The following is an 18,541-nucleotide window of genomic DNA, read 5'->3' as shown; positions in this document are numbered from 1 at the left end:
CACCCATCAAGTTTCAAATACTGGATAAGCCATGGCTGTCCAACCACAGTAAGGAAAATACAAGCTTAATGGTAGGGCTGGGCTACATGCCTTCCTCTCAGGCCCATGCATTTGTCCTTTTTGGGACCAGATTCTGCCAGCTAATCATTAATGATCTCAAACAATGGTGGTAGCTCCACCTGCCAGGGCAAATAGCCCATCCTGAACCCAAAGAGATGGCATGTTGCAGCAAAGCTCTCCCCAAATATATCGCTCCAATATGATTTCCCCAAATATATTTAATTCTAGATGAGAATCTGGGAAGGAAAAGGTCCATGAGCAATATGCACACAAACCCTCTCTTTCTCTCAAAATATGACAACTGTCCTGAGGACACTAGAGCATCAAAGGCTCTGAGAAGGCCTGCAGTGAAGAATCCTACTTGATTCTGCTTAATCCAGTTTTACCCAAACTTATTTAAACATAGAATGATTTTATTATATTTTAAAAAATAGTATTTCCTTAATACCCAATTCCATCAGTGCTGTGATGAACATCCTTAGGGAATTACTGTTACAGGGGAAGGAGCAACTGACCAAGAGTCAATTTTCTTACTTTGTAAAAGGGGCATGCTGCTACCTGCCAGCCACCCTCATAGAGCTGATGGGGACTAGATGAAAATCAGAGATAGATGTGGTATATTTTCTCTAAACTGGTGAGGGAGCTGTGTGAGTGAGACAGAAGTGAGAGAAGTGGCAATGCCAGCCCTCAGGACTTTGAGGATGTTGCTGATGCTGAATGGACTAGCATCGTGAGGTCGGGCTGAAAGCCTCCTTCCAGCTTCCCCTGCCCTCAGTGTGTTTCTTGGGAGGACAGTGACCATCCTGAGGGTGATGGGGAGAGCCGGTCCTTCCCTGTTCCAGCACTGCCCCACCCAAGGTGAGAAGCATGCTAAAGGCAGACATAAAACTTCTGGAAGGCGTCCACAGGTGCGAGTCTCGAGCCTCAAACTTTTCACAAAGTATGGAAAAAGCTTCACAGTCTGGCCTCTGAAAACATGTCAGTGCCTCCATAATTTAAAAAAATGTATAATAACATGAAGAAAATTTATCTGGTGTATCTCAGCTTGCACCCTCACATGCAGTCCCTGCCTTACCTGACATATTGGATTTTGCCGAGTCCCAAGCCTATTGTATAAGGAGGGGCAAAGATTGCTCTTTGGCTCCAAACACTTCCTCATTCTTCCTCTCTCATCTCCACATTCTATGGGAGGGAAGGACGGAGCTTTTCTGCTGACAATTGTACTGAACAACCTCCGAGGCCGAATTGGGTTTCTGATCAGCTGGTGGAGATGCTACCAGGTGGGCAAACCATTGCTCTCTCAGACGAAAACAGCTGTTCTTTCATCTCCTGTCACCACCTTCAGAAAGAGGAGCACAGGTTTCCCTTAACATAGTTTCATTGTGCTCCCAAGCTAAGTGCCATGGTGCCAGGAGATACAATAAAAAATAAATAAAACCATAAAAGTAACCAATCAGAGCAGTGAAAAGCCCTCCAAGCAGAACCTAACCATTACTCAATGTCACAGGACAATGGGGAGACTCCCTATTTAATCACGGGGCTTTCTGTTTTGGAGTTTTTTGGTAGAGGGATTTGTACAGAGATGTCTTTCAAATAATGCCGTCATACTAGAGATCAAGGTGCACTGAAAGAAGAATGGATGCTGGGTGCTAAGCAGGGCAGATAATTCTACCACACGCTGACTCATGATGGCCACAGGCATCCAGGCTTCTGGGCTGACATCTGAGTGCAGAACAAAGAAGCCTCATTCCACTGCCAAGAACCACTACACTGGGAGGGTAACTCCCACCCCCTCCCCAGAGGGCTGTAGTGTGCCCACCCCAGCCAGAAGAGGCTCTCCCCACTGCCTGATGCAGAGCAGGACTCAAAATGATAAACAGATCTCAACTTGTCAATGTGGAAAATCAATCTTGTGGCTATGAATAAATAACAACTGTAACAGCCGTCGCTACCTTTAAAGGTTTAAACCGGCACTTGAGAGTAGTGGTGGAGCCAGTGTTTGGACGGGATCTCTGGGATTCTAGAGCCCAGGTGCTACCAACTAATTAGCATCAGAGACTATGCAAAGTCCAATTTGCCCCCCCAACCAATTATACATTTATATAACCATATCTGATAGACAATATGTGCTTAAAAATGGTATTAATACTTCCTTTGAATGAGGACTTTAAGAACTTTTCCCTCTTGATTCCTCATTAAACTTTCACTTTTCTGCAATGAATATAAAAGCAATAAATAGGGCAAATACAGCACTGGTTGCAAGGAGCTCAGGGTTTTCCAGAGAAAGTGACCTTTGTAGTTTTTCAGAGCCTCATCCTATGTTTTCCTCTGAAGGAGGGAGGTAAAATATATATCAGATGGGTCTTTGGCCACATATGGATACGTGCCTTTTTATTCTCAGTCTAACAGGTTTCATGGAGGAGTGATCTTTCCTCAAAAAGATGATGACAAACTCTTCTATACCCTTCCAGGAGCTCTGGTTCCAGCGCTCTGCATGCACACACAGTGACAGAGGCACTATGGAAATGCTTGGGGACAAGCAGAACCCTCAGTTGCCTGTGCCCTGTGACCACTGACTCAGACGGAACAGAAGGGGCCACACTTATTAGGACACGCAGTAGGCTTGCAAATGAGTCAGGCTGGTCTTCAGCCTGTGGAAGGTGCCCCAGAGCTGAAAGAAATAGCAGGCTTCCTCTTTATGCAGATTCAGCATCTTGGCGATTCTGTTACCATGGGAACAGGTCTGTGACAGGGAAGGTAAGTGTGGCTTAGTGTTCATGAGGACAGGATCTGCATGGGAGAGACGGGGGCAGCTTAGACCAGGGCCTGGCAGGAGAGAAATTCTGGGTTACTATACACTGTTGTTCTTGGCATTTGCATTATATTTACAGGAAAATAAAGCTAGAGGGAATGCATGCTACCATGCCAACGTCTGTGATAGAACATGTTCACGGGGAAGTGATCATGTGGCCACCCAGGCAACACGGAACCACTGTATCTGTTATATGAGATCACCTGAGAGCCCAGCGGGCCAGCACTCTTCCTTCAGGGCTCATGTGCCTCTGAGAAGGCACGGAGATGGAGTTAAGGCCCACTTGGGTGTGGTCGATGGCCTCTAGTCAACTGACGCCACAAATGGCAGAAAGAAAATAGCCATTCTGGTTAACACATCCAGTGGTGACCATAAATATATATTCTCGTTTTGGATGTTACCTGGCTTTTCCATTTTATTAAGAGCTGTGGAGATGATTAGAAAGAGATGGGACCAGGGTTCCCCTCCCTGAATCACCAAGAAAATTCTTGTCTAGCTTATGAACATTGCCCAACAATTGGGCAGCTCCCCAAAGTGCTGCCTCCGCTTGGTTTACAAGTCTAGGAATGAGACTTATGGGTGGTCTTCTGGAAGAGAGAGTGTGTAACATTTTTGGTGCCCCCAGTGTAAGACAGTTTTTGGGCAAAATTGTCACAAATGGTGATGTACGTCTCTCTAGCACCTGCTAACTTCCAGATATTGCTTAATGCCATTGGCTGTTCTCTTCCTGTCCTCACCCATGGCTGGATTTCCCAATGTCCACTCAGCTTATTATTTTGCTTTTAGTGTTCAGTTTCCATACCCCTCCCACCCACTGATATCTGTGTCTCAGATTAATTTTTGCCAGATGTGAGTATCTGGACTTCTCCAAGATTTGTCATTTACCCTTCATGATCCTAACCTTCTTTGGGCCATTTGTGTGATTTGTCTGACCTCCCTAGTGTTTCCAACACATCCCAAATCAGCGTCATCTGCGACTTTCCTCCACATGCTCTTTTCTCTCCTTTACAGATCATTAACAAAAAGGTTAAACAAGACCAGGCCAGCACCACACTCCAGAACAAATGACAAAGGGGTGGGAGAGGCTGAAGAGCTCCCAGTGCACCAGCCCTGGCACAGGAAAGATGTAAAGTAATGTGGCAATACTCCGCTAGACACCTCCTGCCTCGGGTCCACAGTCATTTATCACCACCATTTGTTTATGATTTCTCAGCCAGATTTTAGGTCCTAAGAGTGTGGTCCTATCCAAGCCAACAGGCAGTGCTCTGCCAGGTAACCCTTACAAGCTCCAGAAAAATCCACAAGAACCTATTTTCTGCACTCAATTCCGCTTAAAATCTTCTACCCCTGCCCCCAAGTCTATCAAAACTTGACAGCAGAAAAGGGTGAACTGCTCCTTTTCTCTCTTTCAATTCATCAGCTCACAGCTGTTCATCAAATATTTGTCGGCTCTTCATGTTATACACTTGACTTTTCTTTGAGCTGAAAGAAATGTTCTGCTAGAGACGTGGATTAATCCAGAGTCTCCCGCAATGAGATCTTCCTTTGTTAGACCTAGATGTCATTAAGATCAAAAGTAACTAAAGAGGGTGCATTTTTTTTTAGGGTAAAAATGCTTGAAGATCATCTAGAAAATGTGTCACTGGCTTGTATAGCTTTGGTCATAAAAACAGATTTCCCCTTTTTATTTTCCTTCCTTCCATCTTTTCTCTTATAACCCACCCCCACCAAGTTCACCCAATCCACAGTATCAACTACTTTCTTCAGCCGGCATATGGAGTCCACTCCTCTGGACACCGGAGGAACAATAACAGTGATATTCTCATGAGGACTGGCATATCGCGCATCAGCCAAGGCCAGGCATCTCCTTTACCTCAACTCATTTAATCCTCACCACGGCCCTGAAAGGTGTGCACAGCCTTCTCCGTATGAGGAAATGTCAGAGCAGAGGGGGAAGAACACTTGCCCCGGGTTACCTAGTCAAATAGTGCTGGAGCCAGGATCCAAACCCAGTCTGGTCTGAATCCAGAGAGCATGCTGTGAGCCACACTGTCACCCAGTTTCTCATGGGTCACTGGCCCCTTGGAGTATGTGCTGAGGATCAAGACACTCTCTGTCCTTGGGAGGATGCACATATACCACACATCCCCACATCTGAAGTCTATTAACCATGTCCAGGGGTTGGCAGACCCTTGGAGGTTCATGAACATCAGCTTAAGGACCTAGGTGCTACTCTAAATTCCTCCAAGGTAGGAACTCTACTTTCTTCACTGCCTCAACTCCAGTGCTGAGATGAAGAAATCGTTTTTGAATGAATTACTGACTGAAAGGACTTGGGGTAGGACATTCAAGCTGTGGCTTTGAAAAACAGCCTTACAAACTTGAATATAAGATATCTTCCAGACGAGCAGAGAAGCCAAAAAAGAAGGTAATCGGGGAAGAAGGAAAGGAGAAATGAAAGCATCTAACTTTGCCCAGGAATTAATTCTGCCATTGAAAGTAGGCAAAGCCCTTGTCTACAGTGGCTCTGAAACAGATAGTAGCTACTGCTGTTTGCTTCTCATCTTAGCTCCTAAAAACTGATTACTGACAGCTTCTTCACAAATCTCATGAGGTATGCCTTAACTGACAGAATTCCTCAAGAAAAACTGCAAGAACCATCCTTTTCCATCTTATACAACCTCAGGAGCTTGGTTTTTCTGTCGACCACTGTGCCCACCTGTCTCCCTATTCTATGACTGATTTTTCTTTGCAGTCTTTGATATTCAATTTTCTCCTTTTCCTTGAGAGTCAGAAGAGACACACACTCCAGAAGTTGGACCCCAGCTATACTTTAAATTTGACAGCCTGTCCATTATCGCAGTGAGAGGCCGAAGATTTCTCTGCTGAAATACAGGCAAACAGAAAATAGGGGATCAAAATTCTGCCTCTCCTTGGCCAGACTGGATACCTGGGGAAAACAGAACAGGAGAAGACTCCCACTCAACCCTTACCCTCCAACAATGTTGTGCCCCAGCTTTGACACTCAAGGTAGAAATCTGGAGGTATAACCACTTTTTCTCTTAACTCTTCATCAAAGTCCTATGATTTCACATGCTAGTCTCATCTCCAACTTATCCACATGTCTGAATATCCACCACTGCTCCCCTGGGTCAGCACCATTTGTCTTAGTCGCTCAGTCACATCCGACTCTGTGACTCCATGGAATATATCCCACCAGGCTCCTCTGTCCATGGCATTTTCTAGGCAAGAACACTGGAGTGGGTTGCCATTCCCTTCACAGATGATGGAACAGCCCTACTTCTGCTCTTCCTGCCATGATATGTCACCCTCCACACAGCAGCCTGGGTTGTTCTACAACATGAAGTGAATTATGTCACGCCCCTGTTTAAGATCCTCTAATTTTCTTCTTCTTTTTTAGTTTTTACTTTCCTTAGGCTTAAAACCCAAACTCCCTACCTTAGCCTAAAAGGCCCTACATGATCTGGCCCCTTCCCACTTCTTCATCTTCATCTTACTGTCTTATTTTTTAACCAGAGTCATGGTTTTAAGATCCTTCAGCCCATAAAGTTCTTTCCTACGTTTGGCCTTTGCTCAAATAGGTTCTTCTTATTAGTCTTAGTATCTTCCCAATTTTCATCAAAGCAATGATTAAAGTGTATGTTTCCCATTCATATGTTTAAATTGTTATGGAGAGTTTCCCTAAACCATATTTTAAGACCAACAATGTAGCAACCATGTCTATCATATGCACCGCTGTTTTCTCAGCACCTAGCCAAGATTTTAACCATTTGATGAAAGAACAGATGAAAAATAATTGAATGATTGGATAAATGAATGAAGGAAGGAAAAGTCTTAGGAACTGATGGCACAAGAAGATGAATCTATCAGATCCTCAGCCGTAAAGAGATGGGTTGAATTAAAAACACTAGTTGGTACCCTTGCCCAGCTGATACAAAAGGAAACCTCCACTTTGCAGAGAAACTAAGTTCCTCCTCAGTTGAGGAGGCTGAGCACAGGACAGGCAGAATGAGCGCAGGCTTTGTGCCCAGACCTTTTCTGCTAAGAGAAGGCACAGAACGTATTAACATAAACTTTCCAGGCACAATAAAATATCTCCTTCCTCATTCTTCCTGACAGACGGCATGCCAGGGAGTTCTACCAGCTTTCAAGCACCGCTTCTACGTGTGAAAACTCCCTTCCTCAAGTCTACGTGCTCTGCGATTCATAAGCACACTTACTGAAACACTGTCCATGTGCTGGTGGCATAGAGCTACAATGCTTCGTTTTGACAGGATTCATCTACTAGCATCGCGGTCCCGTGCCAAAACTTGTTAATGCCCACATCTGTATTTTTACGAATCAGGTCCTAAACATTTGCATATGTTTTCAATCTAAAAAGACTTATTCTTTTCTAGTGGTTTAAGAAATAAAAATGATTTTGTACTCTTATGTCTGCTCAATTACAAGAGTTCACAGTAAAAGCTGAAACATTCAAATGTCAAGGCAGATGTGGCCCTAGATCTTGTAAGGGATCCCACTGTCTCACCTCATTGAATATTCACAAACCAAAGAGCCTCCTGGGGGTGCAAGGAAGGCACCTCCATTCAATGGAAATGAAGGCTTATTTTTTGACACAGATCACTGCCACATCAAGTGGATTTTCCTGAAGGAAAGTAATGGAGAAATTAAGCAGCTGCTTTTCCTGCATTTTTCAAAGCAAGATAGAAAATGCAGAAGGGCCCCAAGAGCACATTTTCACAATCAAATTGGGGAGGGGGGGTGGCACAAGGGGGCCATGGTTGAATACACATTTCGGTAATGCCCATGAGGGCAACAAATTGCTGGAAATGTGATCCCATTGGGTTTCTGCAAGAAAACCAGAAAAATAAGGCAGGCGGAAGGTAAATTCCAGCCGTAAGGAAACAGGAGTAGGGATGAGCCAACAGGGAGGGGGCCTGGAGAGGAGCTAGAGGCAGCATATAGGATACGCAGCGGGTCTAAGCAGCCCAGACTACATAGCTTGGGGGGCCCGGAGCAAAAGGAAGTGTGGCGTGCCTCATTCAGAAATTATCAACAGTTTCAAGACAGCGACAGCAGAGCGTGAAACCAAGCCCAGGGTTCTGCAGCCCACGCAGGTCACATGCTGAGAATGCTGGGCTAGGCTGTGAGGTTTATGGGGGAAACGGCTAGCTCTGGGGGCTGTCAAAACTCTTCAGAAAAGCAAACTTTCCCCAGTCCACTTTGCTCTCAGAAAACACCACCCTTGAATGATCACAGTGAGACAAATGAATCATGCCTAGGCTAGTATCTAGAAGTGCCAAAAAAGGGAGGAGTTGTCAGGGTTGTTATGCTAATTCCAATTTGTTGTAGCTTTTGGAGCGACTTTTCTTAAATTATGATTCATTTCAGCACCGAAACACCAGATTCAAGTCAAAGGCTTATGATGCTATTATAAGCATATTACTGATGCCTAGTAAAATAACTTCTTGTAATGTTTCTTTTATAAGGGCCATAAATCAAAATATTCAAAACAGTTAATTTTTAATGTGCCACTATTATCCATCTTTAGTTATAAATTTAATATCTCCTTAGGCCCCACAGATTGTAATGCGACTCAAAACATGCAACGGCTGTTCAGAAATAGAAGGTTCTCCCAGTATCTCATTATTTAAATCCTTAAGATATGGTTTTAAAGGCCCAAGGATATCTGAGCAAACTTGTTTAAAGGAGTCATAAAGAAAGATAAGTAGTTTTCCTCAGAAGCCTATAAAATTTATTACAACATATTAAAGCAGGATTATATATTGACTAATTTTCAGAAGGCATTTGTTTTCTGGGATACATGGTGTTTGGGGAAATTTCATAAAGGAATAAGGAGGATGGGGATTTAATACCATTATCTCTGCTTCCCTTGAGCAAAGCAAGACTGTCTATGTGCCTTGGCACCAGTTTCATCCTGAGAATGACAAGGTTTCTAAGTCAGGGGATGGTGGAAGGCGGGGGGTTGGGGTGTCAAAAATCTTGTGAAAGAGCAATAAGAGTGTTTATTTTCCAGGAGGAGGGGCTTTCCTGGTGGCTCAGATGGTAAAGAATCCTCCTGCAATGTGGGAGTCTTGGGTTCGATCTCTGAGTTGGAAAGATGCCCTGGAGGAGGGCATGACAACCTGCCCTTAGAATCCCCGTGGACAGAAGAGTGTGGCAGGCTACAGTCCATGGGGTTGCAAAGAGTTGGACACGACTGAATGACTAAGCACAGCACACATCCAGGAGGAGACACAAATGCAGCCCAGTCCTGACACTATAACACGATGGCAGAAGCAGGTCCACAAAAGAGCCCCAAGAAGGATTTACACTTCTCTAGGCACCCCCCAAACTCACAGAACCTTCCTTTGCCTACTTGTTACATGCATGCTGTGGGCAGGTTTCATATGTTCACTCTTTAACATTATAAAATATTTACTTCTCACTTAGAGCTGTTTTAAGTCAATTTGAATTTTTACCAGCTATCTGTATGAGTAAAGGCCATGTTTCTCTTAAACTTTTCCCTAGATAGGGAGTCACTCAGACAAATTTTAGCATTTCTCTGGTTTCCCTACCTCCCTATGTCAACAAGCTTCCCTTTGGAACCACTTTGCATCTGGAAGAGTTAATTCTGTGCTGTTTTCCTCTTTACCAAGGAAAGGGAGAAGAGGGGAGAAAAGGGGAGATGGCCTACTGTGACCAGGAAGCAGGTTCTATTGGCAGTCAATGGGTCCAGGAAGTGTTATATCTGTACTATGTGGAAAGATGCTATAAATCAAAGTCAACCTCTGTGTGTTCCCTGAAGGACCAGAGAGAGCAGTGTGACTCACTGATGGGACCTTTGACGGGTTCAACAGAGCACTGAAAAACATCAGTGAAAACTGTCACCCACGGGCGAAATGCACCAGGTACTGTTTTCAAATTTATCTGAAGAACCACTGCTTACGTAATATGAGTGCAAGACTTGCGGAAGGGCATACCTGTTTACTTATCCCAAAGAACTGCCTCTCCAATCACAGGCCTGGGACATTTCACATTTGTCCCAGAAAAAGAACCACATGGTGAGTGCTTTTGACTATGGCACACAATCTACCACATTTCTTGTTCTGAATATATATATATATATATACACACACATATATATATATATGTTCATATACAATGTCACCAACTTCAACAGAATAGTCTGTGTCACCATAGGTAGATATATTCAGCTCCAGAGCATTCGTGACTTGGTGTTAAACAGTCTGCAGTATCCTGGAGAGGTGTGATTCCCAAAAGCAAAAGTTGACAGAGTTCAATGTTCCATTTTATATTAATAACATAGAGCATTACATGCACCACTATTCAACTATAATGCAGATAGCCAAGAAATAAACAGTGGGTTTGCAATAGATAAAAATCAACCTTTAAACGAGCAAAATCCTCTGAAAAAATACAATGCATGAAAATATGCAAAACTCTATAGACAGGCAATTGTCAAAAAGCAACAGACATAATACCACTCATGAGTCTGTCAATATTAACATTTCTATCCTAGTTCATTTAAAGAGATACAGTTACCCATTCACCATTTCTATGCCTTGCTCCTTGTGTTTTCTTCAGAACTGCCATAGAAGAGAGTACAATTCATTAAATGGGCTTCTTACACATGATAGTTTCAGCTCCATGAAGATAAATAGCTTTGTTTTCCTTATTCCTTACCAAACATTTGACACAACCAGAAGGACATGAGAGTTAGACCACACTTGCATATCTGGTAAGAGCAAGCAGTCGGCTGAAAACCATGACTGGAGAACTGTAATAATTTCTGAGCCCACAATCATGCCTTTAAAAGTGTGGATAAATCCTAATGAGGGCAGAGTTTACATCTTAAACAACACAGCAACATTTGAATGATGCTCAACCTAGCCCCAACAAGGCAGAACATAATGTGGTTGCAGGGAGTGGGGTATGAAGGAGCGAGCTCTTGGGGGTGGTCACAGCACACAGAAGCAGACACAGGGCACAGTCACAAACAGCAGCGAGCACCACTGAGCACACACACAATACAACACTAGAATACAATTTTTAAAAGAAAAATGATATAAAAGATGGTTTTCTCACCCCTCAAAACAAAACTGGAACTTTGGTTTACAGGCCCGGCTATGCCCATATGCCCTCCTCGTCATCCTGCGGCCGGCCCGGGGTAAGAAGGTGCGCGGAGAGGAGGGGAGCACCGGAATGAAAGAAGAGAAGGTTAGTTACACTGGGATGCACTGCAAAGGCACACTGATCTTCACTTTGTGTTTTAATCTTAAAGAGCGAGGGAAAAAAAAATCCATAGTAACTTAAGTTCCACATCACTGACTTGTCAAATACATAACTGAGTTTTGTATCTATGGCAACCCCCACACAAAAACATTCCACCCACCAGGCTCTGACTCTGTGTCAAGATTGGATTAGAAGATTAAAATTAGTCTACATTAGCAGATGATTATTTTTTTGGAAAGCATGCAATCTGAATTGCATATGCCTAAAGAGTAGATTAAACCTTTTAAGTAAGCAGAAAAGTAATTATAGTAACTAAATACCCTTAATTTCTCTTAAGCTTGAAGTATCAATAAAGGCTGAAGAAGAATTAAAAAAAAAAAAAACAAAACCCCACCAACTTGGGTGGAACGAACTTCTGTAGCATGCGATAATTCACATTGGTTATTTCACAAAGGCTCAAACATGCTGTGATCTTCTGGATTTGTCAGGTTCTATTTTACTCTCAGCGTAAAAGAGGATGTGCCCGCCATGGAATGATTATACATTTGCATGGAATGATTACACATTTGCAATCAAATAAGTTTCAAAGCAAAGAGAGTAAACTCTCAATTCAGTAAAATGCTTGTAGAAAGGAAGTTTTGTTTAACTTAAAATTGTGCTCAACTGTGGATAAATGGGAACTTATTTGGTCTGAATTCTTGTTGAAAACGTTTCCAGAATGGTCCGGGCCATTTTCCTCACTTAGTGAAGAGGTGGATGGGCATGGCAATTGAATCTATGCAGACAGAGGTATATCCGCCATCACAAGGTCGTGTTTTGAACAAGAATTCTCACTGCTCACTGCAAGGATAGAAACAAAGTGTAGAAAACTGAGTGGTTCATATCCTGGTCTCACACGTAATTTGGGAGCTGTGTCTATTACCAAATCCCTGACAAAACCAGGTTTTCCCATGACTGACTTCTGTGTTCTGAAAGCCAGGAAGAGGAAAAACAATAACTTGAAGCATTTTCTCACAATATGTATCCATATTGCTTAAGTTGTTGTAGTATCAGGTTAAATTATATGAAAATGCCCACTGTTGACCATTTTGGGTCTAGAAAAACAGCAACTTCATACAGTTTGACTTAATCTTGCCAACAAGGCTAAGGTGATTTTATCTGCTTAAGAATTTGGATCTATGGTCTTTGAAATGAGTTTTCATATGATTTCTTTTGTATTTTTGTGAATTTTATTTTGTATATTTAAAAATATTATTCTGACAAAGGGAGTTCACCAGAGTGCAGCCCAAAGAATTAACAATGTCCCAATCAAGTGATCTGAGTCAATCAAGTGATTTGCACACAGTTTAAATTGGACAACTCAGTATGAATTTGCACTGACAGTTTGGCTAGTAATATTCTGGCCCCAAATAAGTTCAGCTGATCATCTTACCTGGGTCTCCTCCTCATGTAAAATTTACCTGTGTCTATTTACCACTATACAGTCTAGTAATTGCTCCTGGCAATGAACCTCCCTTTTCCCTACCTAATTTGAGAAATACGGATTTTTACATTCATTCAATTTTCTCAGTTCCTGGAGAAAAGAAAAGTTTATGTCCTTTTTTATGCTAATAAAGAAGGAAAGTAGAGCAGGGGCCCCTCAAGCATCCACAAATGGGTCTGAAAGGGTCTAGCAATTTCTTGCAGTTCAATGCAGAATGGTGTGGGTATGTGTGTAAGTATATTTCTCTGGATGGAGATCCTAGCTTTCATTAGAAGGTTCCTGACTCCCAAAGTCACTGCTGCAGGAAAACTCAAAGAGATGCTATGATTTGCCAAAGTCACACACAAAAAAATAGGCTCTTTTCCTCAAAATGCAGCCTACAGTCCCTGCTGACTGCTTCTGAATGGCTGTAAAATCATTCCCTTTGCTGAGCAGTTTATTGAATTCTGCATTTAAAACCAACAGCATGTAGACATTCAGTTTGCTTCAAATCCAAAGATGTTTTAAATTTTGAAAAAGAAGAAGGAAGGAGGAAAGAAAGCCACTGCCACCAAAATCTATAACTATTTTCCTAACAGCGAAGTGTGGTCTAATGCAAATTACTTTTAGCAAATTAAATATATTAAAAAGTGGTAATTAATTATGATTGAAGCAGACAGGAGTTGTAGCTCGAAAATACACACTGCCAATATCACTACTGTGCCTCGTTCACCATAGGAATAAAAAGGAGCTCCCAGATGTCGAGGGTTATTAAAAGCCAGATGTTGAGATCGACGTCTTGTATGCTGGTGAATAAAGTAAAGAAATATGACAGTCCAATATAAACTTTGCTAACGTTTAACATGGCAGAAATGTGGATAAATTCCTTCAGTGTGCTCAGAATATTATGCATATCTTTCAAGTTCCTAGTTTCTGAAGTTTAAAGTAGTTAAAAGAAAATAGAAAGGGAAGAGGTGGCCATTTCTGGTCTCTCTAATCTTCAAAGCTTAAACATGAATTGACCCTAATCACCAAGTGATCTGGGTCAGAGTGAGTGTCCGCTTGGGGAATAAAAAAACAAAAATGCAGGAGCTAATCAGAGACGGAGCCCCAAGTATTTCCAAACGTTCGCAGCTGTCTGACTCCTGCACCGCCTGCATCTTTGTATGCAAATATTAATTTGTTCAGCAACCTTACTGCTCAGAAATGTAAATCTGGGGACCAAAAAAATAAAAACCAGATAAATGTCACTTGATCCCTAACTTCATCCCTAAATTCTTGAAGTTTTAAAATGCATCTATCAGGGCTGGGAGAGTCCATTTCCTTCCCTTGTTTTTCTGTTTTCAAATCAACTTTGCAGCCGGCTTTCTGGAGGCTGCCTGGTGTTTGCTCCCTTGTGTGTCCCTGTGAGTGATTGCTATGCCAGGAGTTGCCAAAATATCTGGATGAGAAAAAAGCCTCTAGCCCATCTGTCATCCGTCTGCTTTTGTCCACAGCATCTGGGGATGGAACATCCAAGGTGGGCTGAAGCCCAGAGCACAGTGACCACAAAGCCCATTTTAAAGAGGGGGGAGGCTTAACTATCAAATAAACTTAGGATGTATCTATTGCTCCAGAGATGATATGAAGACTTGACGGAAATCCTGCAGTTCCAGATGCTGGGCTCTAATGGGGTTCTCTAAATACGGAGATAAAACAAAATCCCTCACTGGATGGGCCGCTCAGGGGCTATGTTGATGACAAGATCTAAGAGCAAAGTGACTGAGTCATCACTGACAAGATGGGAGACTTGTTGTGGGGACATTTATTAGCCTAGCCATGGAGGTCTGGGAAGGAACTCTGTGATATGACCTGATAAACAGACCAGTGTAAACCTTTAATTGGTCTCTATTTTGAGGTATTTGGTATAGCCAGCAGGCAAGCCTCAGCCCATCACAGAGCTAGTTTTTTGTGTTGTTTTTTTTTTAAAAAAAAAAAAAAACAACCCTGCAATTTTCTTTCAGTTGATAGCTGGCTTTTTTCTTGAAATCGAAGGACTAGGTTCCTAATGAGGACCTTACTGTCACACTCATCCTAACTGAAGATGAGAATGAAATTACGGAAGCATCACTTTTAAATCAGCCTACTGCCTCTTGGCTAGAACTCAGCCACTTGTCTCTGCCAGGAAGTTCAACATGGCCTCCTGGTGTGACAAGCAGGGTGACCGTCCTGGTTACTGACAGGGTGTGGTGTGGGCAGTCACCAGATCCTCCCCAACTCCTCCGAGAAGTTCATGGCTCCTCTGATACTTTCTGCAAACTTCAAGCACCAGCATTCTGCAAACTTTGGCCACGCAAGTCACAGAAGCAAGACCACAGTGTGGGGTATATGATGTGCCCTGTGCCTGGGTTTGAGCAAAGCAGCATCAGCATTTCCAAACTTCAGGCTTGGCCAGATCTGGGGAAATAAGAGTGTATACAAAGGAAAGCAAAGGGTGTAAGCCTGGAGATAAAGGCATCAAGCCTTATCAGGGCACTAACATGTTTTCTTTTTGGGTCAAGTCCAAACCTTTCCTCTGGAAACCTCACATTCGTGTCTGTCACCTCTCCTGCCCGTAAGTCGATGTCTCTGTTTATGTGATGAGGTCAGGAATGGCTGCAAACTCTTAGATAATCTGATCTGTCACAGCCTGCGGTACCCATTTGTAGACAAGTTCTCCCAAAGAATAGCCAAGTCCTTACTAGATTCAGATACCTGTTCTGTGCTCTGTTTATAAATGCTAACTAATTTCTGACCTGGGCTAGAAATGAGCCAGCAGAAATTAGCACCAGCTCCAGGTTAGAGAGAATGGGACGGCTTGCAGTGTTTCTTCACTAAGAATCACTAGGACGCGGGGCTGGGGAGGGTCTTTGTGCAGACAGGGGAAGGCAGGCTCAGGGACAAAGATGAGGTAGGTCGCCGAAGTACACCTGGCCAGGAGCTGTGGAGTGGGGGTCAAATTCCAGTCCATCTGACCACAAAAATTCACCCTCCTGACATGTGAACTTTGAAGCCACAGAAAGAAGCCGTCATTTTGGCCCCCGGAAACACCTGAGGGTCCTGCTCAGCTCAGCTCAGCTCTGAAGTCCTTACGACTCTGCGTTGCCCCTTTCCAAGCTGTTGAAGGTCCTGGTTGGGACTGGATGGTATAACGTAGGTGGGGTTTCTCTGGCTCTTGGAAGAAAGACAACCTCACATGCATATGGCAGATGTCCCTTATACAGCTTATCCTCAGCACCCCGCCAAGTTTCAAGGTCCCTGAGGGAAAAGGCAGCACCCCCATACCCCTCACACTCTGTCACAGCACATGTGGGGATTTAACATGCATTTTTCAAACCAGAAAGCCTATAAGGACTGGCCCCTGATTTTCTGAATGACTTGACTCCTCTGAGAGAGAAGGCAGCCTGGATATCAGAGTTCCTTAGCGGCTGCCAAGATTGTGTTTACTTGTTTCTTCCCAGAATGGTTCTGTCCCCCTTCTCATGGCACTAGCTGCACTTCTGATTTATTCTTCTAACCTGACTTGGTGAAAGCTGAACAGCCCTGGCTAAGGGGAAACATGATGGGTGATGTCCATGTTTTAAAAGATACACGGGGTTGTTTCTCAAGGGAGAGGCAGAGACTGCAAGCAAGCCTGTGCAGCCTGGTTGGTTCTCAGCAAGTCTACCACACCGGGACCCCTGAGGCAGGGGGCCATTTAAATCCTCTTGCAGCATCTTTAGGCACTTTCTCATTTTTTTCCAACTATCATTATAGGGTGACATGAAAACTAGCTTTCTATCTTCTTTGAGCAAAAGTTAATTCTGAGAAACCAATCTTTACTGCATGATGCCAGCTCTCTCAGCTGAAAGATACAAGATACCCAGAAGAAGATAGAAATGCTGGAAGGTTGTCCACTGGCCAAGAATATATTTTCGGAGCCCAAAGTGAACATCTGCTAAAAGCTGAGCCATTGCCAGATAGCCATAAAAAAGGGGTGGGGTGGAGACAGGCTTTATTTTCACTCCCTCATCCATCAGTCATTAACACTTGGTTTTGTTAAACAGAGTGAAAATTGTGTTTTTTAACACAATTCTGACCCTGCTGTTTCCTGGCTAGTGGGCAACCAAATCTCCTAGCCCCTTGACTCTTCACGTCCTCAAGTGCCTCAAAAAGAAAAAAGAATCAGAAGGCCCTGATACTTCACAGGACTGCTGTGTGACTTAAACTGGAGAACGTAAATTAACCTGACTTGTAGACCTTAAAAATGTATACAAATATAACTGCGCCGAAGAATTGATGCTTTTGAACTGTGGTGTTGGAGAAGACTCTTGAGAGTCCCTTGGATGGCAAGGAGATCAAACCAGTCAATCCTAAAGAAAATCTACCCTGAATATTCGTTGGAAGGACTGATGCTGAAGCTCCAATACTTTGGCCACCTGACGTGAAAAATTGAGTCATTGGAAAAGACCCTGATTCTGGGAGAGACTGAAGGCAGGAGGAGAGGGGATGACAGAGGACAAGATGGCTGGATGGCATAACCGACTTCTTGGATGTGAATTTGAGCAAGCTCCAGAATTTGGTGATGGACAGTGAAGCCTGGAGTACTGCAGTCCATGGCGTAACAAAGAGTTGGACACGACTGAGCAACTGAACTGAACTATTTCACTAGAACTTTTGTTAAAGTTCTAGTTCAATATGTTCAATAAAAACTGAACACATGTTAAAGCTGTAAAAAAAAAAAGTATACAAATATAACTGGGCACACCGCTCTTGTTGGTGGCATTTCATAGTTGTCACTATTACAACAAATTATTTGATATTGTGCTAAGACCAAAGGCAAAAGGATGTATGTAAAAAAGGATCAGACAGTGTGTTAAATCATCCTTAGTTATTTTAACATCTCTGGGCTGTTCAAAGCTATGGTTTACACCTGTCATTAAAATACAGATGCTGCAACAGTTTTTCAAATGCTATTGTTCCACAAATAAAGTAGTTTGCGGAATCTGGCTAGTGGACAACCAAATCCCCTAGCCCCTCGACCCTATGCGTGCATGTACGTTTAAAGAATGTTTTCAATTCTCTTTCCTGTGGTTCCTTATCTCCTGAGTGCTGCAAGTGCCTGGGGCATGGAAGTCCGACAGGACCCTTATTACATCAGTTCAAGAAAAAAAAAGAAAGGCAATGGTGTTTAGCAAGAGAAAATGGATTTCCCTGCTTCCAGACCTTTCAAAGTTGGCCACCCCCTTTCAATGGGGGAGCTAAAGAGCTGCCTCTTAGACAAATGTGACAGGATTAAAGCAGCAAGTTGAAAAGGAATCAACCCTTCTGCGATGCCAAGATGAGTTACATCTACAAGCTGGGGAGGGTAGACTGTTTCTGAAAACCCCTGTTGACTCAAAGGATGCTGCAACAAATCTCTTAATGAAACCCTAATACTGCACACAAGGTTTAAAACTAAGAGGAATCAGTGAAAGGGGAGAAAAACAACTTTATCCAAAATAGAGTAAGACTGAAATCTTCAATAGGCTCAAATCGCCTTTAAGAAAAATCCTTTTCTAAGAGGAGGATCCTGATGCATTAAGCAGCTCTGTCTTTTCCCCCAGACATGAAGACCCTACCTGGCAGGGTTTATCAAATCGTGCCCTTGCATGCTTACGTGTAAGGAGTTAACATTACACCCAGATTAAAAAGCTTTGGCAATAACTTGCTCATCTGCACAGCCAGCTTTCCGAAGGGCTGTGTCACCCCACCTCCCTTCCTCTCCTATGACTGAAATGGCTGGGTGAGCACATAACAGCTAGTAGAGGAAGGAGCAGTTAAATACCTCCCACAGCAGTGCAGACATTTGTCCTCATTTCTTTCCTACCTGTGGCCTCACAGAGAGCCATGACAGGGTCATTCCAGAGCTTCTGCTCTTAAAAGCAAACAAA

The 18,541-nt window shown here is 43.2% G+C and overlaps 1 protein-coding gene across 1 annotated transcript in view; it reads right to left on the bottom strand.

Moving 5' to 3' along the window:
• The window catches only part of ERC2 (ELKS/RAB6-interacting/CAST family member 2), a 988,080-nt gene that overhangs the window by 168,620 nt on the left and 800,919 nt on the right, over positions 1–18,541 (bottom strand). Inside the window, exon 16 of the mRNA XM_061129191.1 lies at positions 11,003–11,068. Within this exon, the coding sequence (XP_060985174.1) occupies positions 11,042–11,068 (27 nt within the window). The 3' untranslated portion in view covers positions 11,003–11,041. The remainder of the gene's footprint in view (positions 1–11,002; positions 11,069–18,541) is intronic.

The sequence above is a fragment of the Dama dama genome, chromosome 24, assembly GCF_033118175.1.
Source record: "Dama dama isolate Ldn47 chromosome 24, ASM3311817v1, whole genome shotgun sequence".
Classification (NCBI taxonomy): domain Eukaryota; kingdom Metazoa; phylum Chordata; class Mammalia; order Artiodactyla; family Cervidae; genus Dama; species Dama dama.
This window is presented reverse-complemented; position numbering and strand designations above follow the sequence as displayed.